Source organism: Silurus meridionalis, chromosome 2 (genome assembly GCF_014805685.1).
Source record: "Silurus meridionalis isolate SWU-2019-XX chromosome 2, ASM1480568v1, whole genome shotgun sequence".
Taxonomy (NCBI): domain Eukaryota; kingdom Metazoa; phylum Chordata; class Actinopteri; order Siluriformes; family Siluridae; genus Silurus; species Silurus meridionalis.
In genome coordinates, this window is record NC_060885.1 from 1485370 (window position 1) to 1499578 (window position 14209).

At 44.4% G+C, this 14209-nt stretch overlaps 1 protein-coding gene across 8 annotated transcripts in view; it reads right to left on the reverse strand.

The window, feature by feature from the left end:
* cntln (centlein, centrosomal protein) overlaps nt 1-14209 on the reverse strand; it is a 101254-nt gene that overhangs the window by 2169 nt on the left and 84876 nt on the right. For 7 of the 8 annotated variants that reach the window (XM_046875318.1, XM_046875363.1, XM_046875332.1 and 4 more), the window contains 7 exons: nt 13497-13676; nt 13081-13178; nt 12394-12520; nt 12164-12301; nt 11881-12066; nt 8647-8841; nt 6835-6903 (listed from right to left, as the gene is read on the reverse strand). In XM_046875318.1, coding sequence (XP_046731274.1) covers nt 6835-6903; nt 8647-8841; nt 11881-12066; nt 12164-12301; nt 12394-12520; nt 13081-13178; nt 13497-13676 — 993 coding nt within the window. Of the gene's footprint in view, nt 1-2000; nt 2153-6834; nt 6904-8646; nt 8842-11880; nt 12067-12163; nt 12302-12393; nt 12521-13080; nt 13179-13496; nt 13677-14209 lie in introns of all 8 variants that reach the window. The other variant, XR_006928703.1, reaches the window with a different exon arrangement.

The following is a 14209-nucleotide window of genomic DNA, read 5'->3' on the forward strand; positions in this document are numbered from 1 at the left end:
TGTGAGTGTGGGATACTGTGGAGGTGTGAGTGTGGGATACTGTTAGGGGTGTGAGTATGGGATACTGTGGAGGTGTGAGTGTGGGATACTGTGGAGGTGTGAGTGTGGGATACTGTTGGGGTGTGAGTATGGGATACTGTGGAGGTGTGAGTGTGGGATACTGTTGGGGTGTGTGAGTATGGGATACTGTGGAGGTGTGAGTGTGGATACTGTTGGGGTGTGTGAGTATGGGATACTGTGGAGGTGTGAGTGTGGATACTGTTGGGGTGTGTGAGTGTGGGATACTGTGGAGGTGTGAGTGTGGGATACTGTTGGGGGTGTGAGTATGGGATACTGTGGAGGTGTGAGTGTGGGATACTGTTGGGGTGTGTGAGTGGGATACTGTGGAGGTGTGAGTGTGGGATACTGTTGGGGTGTGTGAGTGTGGGATACTGTTGGGGTGTGTGAGTATGGGATACTGTGGAGGTGTGAGTGTGGGATACTGTTGGGGTGTGTGAGTGTGGGATACTGTGGAGGTGTGAGTGTGGGATACTGTTGGGGTGTGTGAGTGTGGGATACTGTGTGAGTGTGTGTGAGTGTGGGATACTGTGTGAGTGTGTGTGAGTATGGGATACTGTGGAGGTGTGAGTGTGGGATACTGTTGGGGTGTGTGAGTGGGATACTGTGGAGGTGTGAGTGTGGGATACTGTTGGGGTGTGTGAGTATGGGATACTGTGGAGGTGTGAGTGTGGGATACTGTTAGGGGTGTGTGAGTATGGGATACTGTGGAGGTGTGAGTGTGGGATACTGTTGGGGTGTGTGAGTGTGGGATACTGTTGGGGTGTGAGTATGGGATACTGTGGAGGTGTGAGTGTGGGATACTGTTGGGGTGTGTGAGTGTGGGATACTGTGGAGGTGTGAGTGTGGGATACTGTTGGGGGGTGTGTGAGTGTGGGATACTGTGTGAGTGTGTGTGAGTGTGGGATACTGTGTGAGTGTGTGTGAGTATGGGATACTGTGGGGGTGTGAGTGTGGGATACTGTTGGATACTGTGGGTATGTGTGTGTGTGTGTGAGTGAGAGAGAGAGACTGTGTGTGGTTGCAGAAACAGTGCTCAGAGTCATTATTAATAGCTGATTTAGTGGATAACTCCCCGCTGCCCTCTCACTCTGCTCTAACACACACACACACACACACCTCTCTCACTCTGCTCTAATACACACACACACACACACACACCCTCTCTCACTCTGCTCTAATACACACACATACACACACCTCTCACTCTGCTCTAATACACACACACCCTCTCACTCTGCTCTAACACACACACACCTCTCTCACTCTGCTCTAATACACACACACACACACACACACACACCTCTCACTCTGCTCTAATACATACACACACACACCCTCTCACTCTGCTCTAATACACACACACACCTCTCTCACCCTGCTCTAATCCACACACACACACCACACTGTGCTCTAATTTGTGTGCTCTAATCCACACACACACAAAACCCCTCTTACCCTGCTCTAATCCACACACACACACACAAAACCCTCTCTTACCCGGCTCTGATCCACACACACACAAAACCCTCTCTTACCCTGCTCTAATCCACACACACACACACACAAAACCCTCTCTTACCCGGCTCTGATCCACACACACACAAAACCCTCTCTTACCCTGCTCTAATCCACACACACATACACACACACACACAAAACCCTCTCTTACCCGGCTCTGATCCACACACACACACACACACACACACCTCTCTCACCATGCTCTAATACACACACACACACCCTCATGCCTCTCTTACCCGGCTCTGATCACACACACACACACACACACACCCTCATGCCTCTCTTACCCGGCTCTGATCCACACACACACACACACACACACACACACCCTCATGCCCTCTCTTACCCGGCTCTGATCCACACACACACACACACACACACACACACACACACACACACACCCTCATGCCCTCTCTTACCTGGCTCTGATCCACACATTGCCCTGGAGCAGTGCCACTGATCCGCTATCGACCGCCGGGTCCGAGGGGACGCTGGGACACGACTCACAACAATGTACAGGTGCTTTACAGGCCAATTAAATGACAGCAGTATTTCTGAGCCTGAGGCAGGACTGGAGGTGCACACACACACACACACACACACACACACACACACACACACACACACACACACACACACCTGCAGAACAGATCGATCACACTGACTTTATTCAGAGCTTTAAGAGGAGGACTCAAGAGCTCAATTTGTGTGAGCGACAAATGGATTCCATTGGGAGATTTCCCATTTAGTGTGAGAAAAGCTGCTCTGTGTCTGTGTGTGCGCTTTTGTTTTCCTTTACCACATTAAAGTGAGCACCTGAAGTAATTCCAGCTGCTTTTGACTCTACCAAATTATATCTATTAAATCTCTTTCCATTAGAAAGTACAGATCATAGCTCCGCCCACTCACTTTCTATTAGTTCATTGGTTTAAAGTTTTTGTTTTTGTGACTTAAGTTCAATTAAATGCAAAAGCTCCAAAAGTTTGTGATGCACAGTGGGAATGAAAAAGAAACGATTGTCATTGGAACAAATCCGAACATGATGTGAACATTTTAATGTTCACCTGGTAAACATCAAATTCACCAGGTGTACTTTTATGGTAAGGAAAAAAAAAGCAGAGCTACCTACAAGTCAAGTAGCTTTTTATTGCCATTTCAACCATATACACAGTGAGACAACGTTCCTCCAGAACCCTGGTTCTACATAAACTACATAAAGCTACATAACAGAATACACAGAGTTAAGGACTAGTAAAAAATGTAAATAAAAGTTTGTGCAAAAAAGCAGTAAAAACATGTAACCATGGCAACCGCACACCCCAGTGAACCCAATAAACACAGTGTATGTGAAACGCACTTCCTGTTTCAGGCGCAACAATCACTACTTCCTCCTGGAACATTTTACCATTATGGCGGTGATAAATATGACATGGAACACACACACACACACACACACACACACACACACACACACACACACACACACACACACAGATATTTAGGGCATTGTTAAAAGGAGGAGGAGGAATATACACACATTCCTTCATCACCACTTCCTGTGATCCCAGGAGATCTAGAATATAAAACACTTCCTGATCTTTTCATCTTCACTCTGTTTAAACTCAGAAAGTGATCAAACAGAAGAATGTAAAAAAATAAACAACACCAGCACCATCAGTGTGTATTCAAGGCCTGCATGTGATTAGGAGTTAATGAACGTGTCACACGTGCAGGTAAGACAAACCCCCCCCTGGGGTGTAATTACTGGTCCAGTGAGCCGTCCTGAGACTCAGGTATGAAAGGGAAGTGTTCACTCGGGATTGCGGTCTGTTTCATTAAACACTGGGTATTTTGTTTGATATTCATTGAGTGTTTTTTTCTCGCACTCAGGTGTGAGCTCACACGTCTGACCTACATACATCACTTCCTGTTTCCTCAAAGTCAAACTTCTGTCCAGAGGTCAAACCACTCTATCAGGACAGAGAGGAACGTGAGCGCGGGTAGTAAATTAATCAGCTTTCAGCAAAAATCCATACCAATATTTTTTCCAGCCCGCTGTGATTATGAGAGCGCCCTCTAGAGGTGAATCACTGCTGCCACGTGCTGTTTGTTTTAACACTTGAGACTGCGTGCTGCATGGAGAGCGCTATATTTATTATTTATTTATTAATTAATATATTCATTTATACTATGCTAGGATTAGCACATTTTCATGATTCAGTACTGTTCTGTACTATTTTACATGGTGAAATTTTTCCCTCTAGACATTTCACACACACTCCAGTTTCTTCAGCACGAGCCTTTGCTAAACACTGTTCTAATGCTAAAAAGTAGAAAACAGTGATTACTGTATGTAAGGTGGAGGCCAAGGGGGTGGAGCTTCCAGAAAACTAGTTCATATGATTGAGTTTGAAACTCCTACACAAGTGTCAATCAATTCATTAATCAATCAATCAATCAATCAATCAATCAATCAATCAATCAATCAATCACATTCTCTTTCTTCTGTCCTATCAGAAATCATTATCTTCAACTCCTCAGTCGGTCCAATTAATCCATTAATATACAACACAAAGATTTCGAAACACACACACACACACACACACACACACACACACACACACACACACACACACACACACACACACACACACACACACAGGGTCTAATTGCCCAGGGGTGGCTATTATTTCCCCCAAAAAAGCAGATGAGGAATTGGAATGGTTTTATAGGGCTGGAATATATATAATATATTTAATATATACTTATTGCCCACTGTAAGAAACTGTCAATGAGACATTACAGTGAGAAAATATAGACGATAGAATTATATATACAGTATTTCTGGACTATAAGCTGCTACTTTTTTCCCACGTTTTGAACTCCGCGGCTTAAACAATGAAGCGGCTCATTTATGGATTTTTCCTGGGTTTTTCCCGGTTTCACAAACTTCAAGCCAAAAAACTGAACCCCATAACATTAGACCAATGAAATTGCCGAACGGAAATGAAAACACACACTCACCTGTGTTCTGAGCTGCACGGCATCGGGAGAAAAGATTCACCAATGGTGATTTTTAAACGCACGACGATGCCAAAAGATAAACTCCCGAGAGAAATAGTTGTGAAAGGAAGGAGGAAGACAGTGAACAATGACTTTCTTGGTACACACACACACACACACACTGACCTCATACACACACACTCCTCACACACAAACACCTCACACATACAAACACACACACACACACCCCTCACACACATACACACAGACACACTCCTCACAAACACACACTCCTCACACACACACACACACGTTTACAAACATACACACACACACACACACACACCCACCCACCTTCACACTCTCCAACACCCTCACAAACACAAACACACCCTTCACACACACACACCCTTCACACACACAAATACACATGCGCACGCACACACACACACACTCCTTTTCCTTTTCACAAGACATCAGACTCCTCAACATGAAGGAACTGTACTAACACACACACACACACACACACACACACACACACACACAAAAAATCCTCAACAGTTTATTTTAGATTTTTAAATCTACATACACAACCTTCTGTACCGTACTGACCGGCGCCACTGTGTTACTGTTTCTCCTTGTTTTATGTTGTCTTTTGTATTTTTGAGCTAAATAAAAAACACTGTATTGTTCGTTTAAGGTTCTGTGTACATTTTTGTGTATTTATGTTGTCTGATGGAGCACCTCAGTCCTGGGGGATGTTGTTTGTATATGGTTGCAATGATAACAAAGCCTACTTGACTTAACGTCTGAAAACGCTCAGCTGCATGAGCAAACCTGCAGACACCTGCCAGACTGAAACTTTGTGGAAATGACTTAAAATCTGCCATCGTTTTCAAAAGCCTCAGTTTTCACACACACACAGTCCATACTGCGATGTGAAAAGGGTGTTTTAAATGGATCCACTTTGGAGGGCGTTTTCAAAAAGCTACATTTTTGTCGAATGAAAATGCCGTCTCAGTGTGGACCGGACGCCAATACAAACTAAATCTCTTCTCTGATTCGCAATGCTTCTCGCCGTTACCATGGTTACACTTTCAACGTCTTACTTACTGATTATCCATATATTCTGTTTAAAACACAACCGTGTTCAACATTCAGATGTTTTTCAGGTTTGTGTTAATGAGCAGACCACACACACACACACACACACACACACACACACACACACACACACACACAGGTGCGCGCACACACACACACACACACACAGGCGCGCACAAACACTCACACACATGCGCGCACACACAGGCACACGCACAAACACTCACACTCTTGTCCTATCACAGTTTAAAAAACAATTCCTCAACTGTCTCACCACAAGCGGGATATGTGTGTGTGTGTGTGTGTGTGTGTGTGTGTGTGTGTGTGAGGATTGATGGTTTGGGACGTGACCGGGGCTGGCGGAGTGTAACAGCCATTCCCTGCCATCCGTAACGGCCTCTGCGTCCCCACGCCGTAATGATCATTAAAGTACACAAATAAACCTGCGCAATTATAAATATACGACTGCAGGCGTGCGCTGAGCCTCAAGCCCCGCCCACCAGGAAGTGATGCGTACACAAACCGCATATTAAATCATTGTGATGTGAGTCTCTGATGAGCTGTGTGTATGTGTGTGTGTGTGTGTTATTAGGTGATGGACAAGTGAGAAACACACACACATACACAGAACTACATCCTTCATACAGAGAGAGAAAAAAACAGATACAGAAAGAGAGAGAGAGAGAAAAACAGAGACAGAGACAGAGAGACAAAGACAGAGAGCGAGACAGAAAAAGAAACAGCAAGAGAGACAGAAAGAGAGAAACAGAGAGAGAAAAAGAGAGAGAGAAAAAGAGCCTGCAGTTCGTCATCCTAAACCAGCGACGTCAATACTGCCTTGTGTGTGTGTGTGTGTGTGTGTGTGTGTGTGTGTGTGTGTGTGTGTGTGTGTGTGTGTGTGTCGGGGGGGTCTTCACTCATTCACTCAGCATCGACAAGTCTGATCAATACAGTACTTGGCATTAACAAGCTGCCTCAGGGGTGTGTGTGTGTGTGTGTGTGTGTGTGTGTAAAGGAGGAGAAGAAGAGATGGAGGATCTGAGTTTTGAGGTCAAAGGTCAAAGCCACTAGCATGATAGTGACAGACTAGAATTCACTGATTATCCATAAAAGTGTGTGTGTGTGTGTGTGTGTGAGACGACAAACCTGATGCTGTAAGAGCTGCTGTATATGATCCAACCAAACACCATCTGCTTCTTCGTCACTGTCTTCCTCCTGCAGCATGCGCGCACACACACACGAGCACACACAGGTGCACACACGCACACACACACACACACACACACACACACACACACACACACACACACACAAAACTTTAGGTCTTGGCCTGTTTCACTGATTGACTTCATTTGACTTACAGATTCACTTTGACTCATCAAATGAATTCACTCACTACATCATCTACTGCTTCATCTACTGCTTCACTCATCATCTACTGCTTCATCTACTGCTTCACTCACTACATCATCTACTGCTTCATCTACTGCTTCACTCATCATCTACTGCTTCATCTACTGCTTCACTCACTACATCATCTACTGCTTCATCTACTGCTTCACTCATCATCTACTGCTTCATCTACTGCTTCATCTACTGCTTCACTCACTACATCATCTACTGCTTCATCTACTGCTTCACTCATCATCTACTGCTTCATCTACTGCTTCACTCACTACATCATCTACTGCTTCATCTACTGCTTCACTCACTACATCATCTACTGCTTCATCTACTGCTTCACTCACTACATCATCTACTGCTTCATCTACTGCTTCACTCATCATCTACTGCTTCATCTACTGCTTCACTCACTACATCATCTACTGCTTCATCTACTGCTTCCTCACTACATCATCTACTGCTTCACTCACTACATCATCTACTGCTTCATCTACTGCTTCATCTACTGCTTCACTCACTACATCATCTACTGCTTCATCTACTGCTTCACTCACTACATCATCCACTGCTTCATGTACTGCTTTACTCATCATCTACTGCTTCACTCATCATCTACTGCTTCACTCATCATCTACTGCTTCATCTACTGCTTCACTCATCATCTACTGCTTCATCTACTGCTTCACTCACTACATCATCTACTGCTTCACTCACTACATCATTTACTGCTTCACTCACTACATCATCTACTGCTTCATCTACTGCTTCACTTACTGCTTCATCCACTGCCTTACCTTCTGCTTCACTCACTACTTTATCCACTACTTTACTCACAAATTCATCTACTGCTTCATCCACTGATTTTCTACTGCTGCATCCACTGCTTTACTCACTACTTCATCCACTGCTTCATCTACTGCTTGACATACTGTTTTATCTACTGCTTCACTCGCTACTTCATCTACTGCTTTACTTACAGCTTTACACACTGCTTCATCCACTGCTTTATTTACTGCTTCATCCACTGCTTTACTTATTGCTTTACTCACTGCTTCACACACTGCTTTATCTATTGCTGTTCTCACTGCTTCATCCACTGCTTTATCTACTGCTTCATTTACTGCTTCACCTACAGCTTTACTCACTGCTTTATCTACTACTTTATCTACTGTTTCACACACTACTTCCTCTACTGCTTTGTGTACTGCTTCACTCACTGCTTTATCTAATGCTTTACTCATTACTTCATCTCCTGCTTCACTCACTGCTTTGTGTACTGCTTCACACACTACTTCCTCTACTGCTTTGTGTACTGCTTCACTCACTGCATTTATCTACTGCTTTATCCACTGCTTTGTCTACTGCTTCACACACTACTTCCTCTACTGCTTTGTGTACTGCTTCACTCACTGCATTTATCTACTGCTTTATCCACTGCTTCACTAGAAGTCTAACCTTACTGACTCTTTATTTGACTCACTAACTGGCCTACATTCATTTATATAATAATAATAATAATAATAATAATGTTAATAATAATAACACTAAGTGCACCTGGGCTGTATCCAGGATGCTCGCCAGGTCGTGAGCACTGACATTGAGGATAGATGCAGCAATGGACTGAGCTTTCACCATGGAGCTTTTGGACACTCCTCTTTCTGATCCCTCCTTCTTTTTCCTCTCTCTCCTTCTCTTCCTCAGCTCAGCTCTGGTCTCCTTCACCTCTTTGTCCAAGTCCATGGCCAGAACCTGGGACAGGAAAGACAGAGAGGATGAGAGCGAGAGAGAGAGAGAGAGAGAGAGAGAGAGAGAGAGAGAGAGAGAGAGAGAGAGAGAGAAGATTAAACATAAAGACAGGGGAGAGTAATACAAGCGAGAGAGAGAAATACATGATAGAGGCCAGACAAAAAAAGATGGTAGAGAGACATATGAAAGCAGGAGGAAGAGGGGGAATACATGGAGAGATGGCAGAAAGTAAAAAAAAAAAAAGATAGTATAGTAAAATAGTGAGGTGCAGATAAAGAGAAAGATGTGTATATGTATAGACAGATAGATAGACAGACAGACAGACAGACAGTGTACTGATAGTAATGTACAAACAGATAAATGAAGTAGAAATGGGTAGACAGGTGTATAGACAGACAGATGTACAGACAGATGGGTAGACAGGTGTACAGACAGATGGGTAGACAGGTGTATAGACAGACAGATGTACAGACAGATGGGTAGACAGGCGTACAGACAGACAGATGTACAGACAGATGGGTAGACAGGCGTACAGACAGACAGATGTACAGACAGATGGGTAGACAGGTGTACAGACGGACAGGTGTACAGACAGATGGGTAGACAGGTGTACAGACAGACAGATGTACAGACAGATGGGTAGACAGGTGTACAGACAGACAGATGTACAGACAGATGGGTAGACAGGTGTACAGACAGACAGATGGGTAGACAGGTGTACAGACAGATGGGTAGACAGGTGTATAGACAGACAGGTGTACAGACAGATGGGTGACAGGTGTACAGACAGACAGATGTACAGACAGAGGGTAGACAGGCGTACAGACAGATGTACAGACAGATGGGTAGACAGGTGTACAGACAGACAGGTGTACAGACAGATGGGTAGACAGGTGTACAGACAGACAGATGTACAGACAGATGGGTAGACAGGTGTACAGACAGACAGATGTACAGACAGATGGGTAGACAGGTGTACAGACAGATGGGTAGACAGGTGTACAGACAGACAAATGTACAGACAGATAGGTGGACAGGTGTACAGACAGATGGGTAGACATTTGTACAGACAGACAGATGTACAGACAGATGGGTAGACAGGTGTACAGACAGATGGGTAGACAGGTGTACAGACAGACAGATGTACAGACAGATGGGTAGACAGGCGTAGACAGACAGATGTACAGACAGATGGGTAGACAGGTGTACAGACAGACAGATGTACAGACAGATGGGTGAGACAGGTGTACAGACAGACAGATGTACAGACAGATGGGTAGACAGGTGTACAGACAGACAGATGTACAGACAGATGGGTAGACAGGCGTACAGACAGACAGATGTACAGACAGATGGGTAGACAGGTGTACAGACAGACAGATGTACAGACAGATGGGTAGACAGGTGTACAGACAGACAGATGTACAGACAGATGGGTAGACAGGTGTACAGACAGATGGGTAGACAGGTGTACAGACAGACAAATGTACAGACAGATAGGTGGACAGGTGTACAGACAGATGGGTAGACATTTGTACAGACAGACAGATGTACAGACAGATGGGTAGACAGGTGTACAGACAGATGGGTAGACAGGTGTACAGACAGACAAATGTACAGACAGATGGGTGGACAGGTGTACAGACAGACAGATGTACAGACAAACAGGTGTACAGACAGGATTTCTGTAACCTGGCAAACCAGCACTATTCAATAAAAAATCCAAACCTGATGCAACCTTTTTTTTGTTTTCTACACTACACTCCTGTTGGAAAGACTGTTGAAATTTCCTGTTGAAATGTATAAATAATAATAAAAATAATAACAATAAAGAAAGGCAGCTAAATACTGAGTGTGTGTGTGTGTGTGTGTGTGTGTGAGTTTGTTACACTTGTTAATGACACATTATTTTTTTTATTCGGATGATGCATTATATTTGGTTACACCTCTAATCTGAAGAGTGCTGTTCTCTGGTCTGTGTGTGTGTGTGTGTGTGTGTGTGATGATTAGAGCTTTAACGCTGCCACTATACGTGAGAAAGTCAATAACACGAACTCCCTCCTGCTTCATTCTGCACTTATTGATCACTGCAATAATCTGCCGTATCATTCCCCCCTAAAGCCTTCTGAAAACCTGACCTTGGAGAAGTGTGTGTGTGTGTGTGTGTGTGTGTGTGTACACACTATTAGTTCTTAGCAGTGGGATCGGCTGCTAAAGATGTTTCTGAATGCTGTAAACGCTCATTAACAGTCAGAAGTGGGTAATAAAGTGTGTATTATAAAGTTGAACATGTACACACACACACACACACACATACACACACACACACACACAGCATGACAGTAATGAGGCGAGTGTGTAAAGCCCATCAGCATGTCTGTGTTTTAGATATAATTTACTGAATGAAGGTGATTTTCTCTGGATGAACTGATGACTGGTTTAATCAGTGTGCTGCTAATTACAGCTGAAATTAATCCACTTTAATTATAAACAATAATAAACAATATGTTTCATGTTCACACACACACACACACACACACACACACACACACACACACACACAGAGGCATATTACAGAAACAGTAGGTTTGATCTGATTTGGTGGTGGTGTTGGTGGGGTGGGGGGGGATACTGTACACATGCATCACAATGCAGTTTTATGCAAATGAGTCTAATTAAATCTGCATAAACCAGTTGACTTCATTCATGATATTCATTTCTAACCTGAGATTTCTGTTTCTGAATATAGACCACACTAGCAGGCACACACACACACACACACACACACACACACACACACGAACTGATGTAGAGACAGACAGGTGTACAGATTGATACAGAGACAGACAGACAGACAGACAGGTGTACAGACTGATACAGAGACATACAGACAGATGTACAGACAGTCTATATGCAGACAGAGTTGTGCTGACAGACAGGTACACACACAGACAGATGCAGAGGTAGACGTATAGCTGTGCAGAGAGACCACACATGTACATTGTGTGTGTGTGTGTGTGTGTGTGTGTGTGTGTGTGTTACCTGCATGACAGAACGCAGGTGCTGGTGTTGAGTGTGTGTCAGTGTGAGTTTGTTCTGCAGTGTGTGTATCGTCTCTGTGCTCTGATTGGTCAGAAGCTGCATCTGTGCTTTCGCTGTCTGCTCCAGCTCGACTTTTGACCTCTCACACTCCACCAACCGAGCCTGCAGCAATGTGAGCTTTTGCTCCTGTACACACACACACACACACACACACACATCAATTTTCTTTTATAATTATTTTATACATATCAATTTACAGTCTGTGTGTGTGTGTGTGTGTTACCTTGGTGTGTAGCTGGTCTCGGAGTGTGTTATTGGTGTTCTCACACTGCTGTTTGTCGTGTGTAGCGACGCTCAGCCTTCTCTTCAGAGACTCAATAAATGACTTCCTGTTGGACGCCTCCTCACACTGACTCTTTACCTGATACACACAAACACACTGCTTCATCACCCACCTGTATGAGTGTGTATTTGTATTTGTGTGTGTGTGTGTGTGTGTGTGTGTGTTTTTACTTTTCTGTCCAGCTCGTCAATGTGTAAGCGATGACTGCGCTCAGAATCCTGCAGGACCTTCAGCCGACTGCGCAGATCCTCTACCAACTGTCTCTTCATCACCACATCCCTCTCACAGTGACACACCCTGTACACACACACACGTGAGCACATGCTATATATATAAATATACAGTGTGTACGTGTGTGCTACTGGACTGTGTGTGTGTGTGTGTGTGTGTGTGTGTGTGTGTGTGTGTGTGTTAATGAGCAGTAGGTAAATGTCCTGCCCCCCTAAGAGAGAGACAGACAGAAGCCCAGAGCAAACACACTAAATAAATGTGAGTCTTATTGCAGTGACATTAACGGAAATGAGAGCATGTGTCCTGGGGACCTTCACACACACACACACACACACACACACACACACACACACACACACACACACATTAATGAAAGAAGCAGGTATCGACCCTGGTGCATAGTGACTGAACGTAACACCTTTCACTACTCACTTACTCTGTCTCACCTGTCTGACAGACAGAGACGGACTGACAGACAGAGGAGGACTGACAGACAGAGAAGGACAGACAGACAGAGGAGGACAGACAGACAGAAAAGGACAGACGGACAGAGAAGGACAGAGAAGGACAGACAGACAGAGAAGGACAGACAGACAGAGAAGGACAGACAGACAGAGTGTATGTACTTGTCTTGTAGCTCTTTAAGGCGTTGGTCTCGGTCATGTAGCTCCGTCCTGAGGCCTTTAATCAAAGTGCTCTGACGGTTCACCTCAGCACTCGAGCTCTAACACACACACACACACACACACACACACACACACACACACACACACACACACACACACACACAAGCTAAACACACTGCTAATAACAGTAAATAAACTTTACATCAACTTAAACTTTATACAGCATTTGTGTGTGTGTGTGTGTGTGTGTGTGCTTGTATGTTCAATTTGTATAGCACTTTTAACAATGGACAATATTGTGTGTGTGTGTGTGTGTGTGTGTGTGTGTGTGTGTGTATATAAATTTGTGTATGTGTGTGTGTGTGGTTATGTACGCATGTGTGTATATATATATAGGTGTGTATATATGTGTGTACCTTCAGTCTGTTGTTGAGCTGTCTGATTTCAGTCTCCAGTGTTTTGATGTTCAGGAGATCCTTCTCAGGGTCACGTACAGGTTGTGGGGCTTCAGGTGGGCAGGACTTCCTGCACTGCTCTAACTCCGCCTCCAACACAGACTTCTGCTGCTGCAGCATCACCAGCTCACACGACTGCTTCTGCTCACACACACACACACACACACACACACACACACACACACACACACACACACACCATTTATCCTTAACGCACTGACTATAACGTGATACATGATCAAATCCTCCACACTGGAATTTACACATGTTTACACACACCACTGTGCTCACTTTGCAGTGTGTGTGTGTGTGTGTGTGTGTGTGTGTGTTGCGGAGTGGGAATTACGGATGAAGCTCTTCTCTTATGCTAATGAGGCTGATTATTCGGATGTGCTGTGATTGGCAGATGTAATAGAGCGATCTCTGCCTGGCCACAGTGCACTCTGGGAGTTTAACCAGTGTGAAGTGGAGCTCTAATCACACACACAGCTTTACTAAGGACACACAGGATTTGCTTGTTTGTTTTGTGTGTGTGTGTGTGTGTGTCTGTGTGCGTGCGTGTGTGTTTCATCAGTCAGCTTCTTGACACACTGACTGTAAGGAGACTAACATGTGACAGCAGGTATTTATGCGCTTGTGTGTGTCAGAGAAATGACATAGTAAAATGTGTGTGT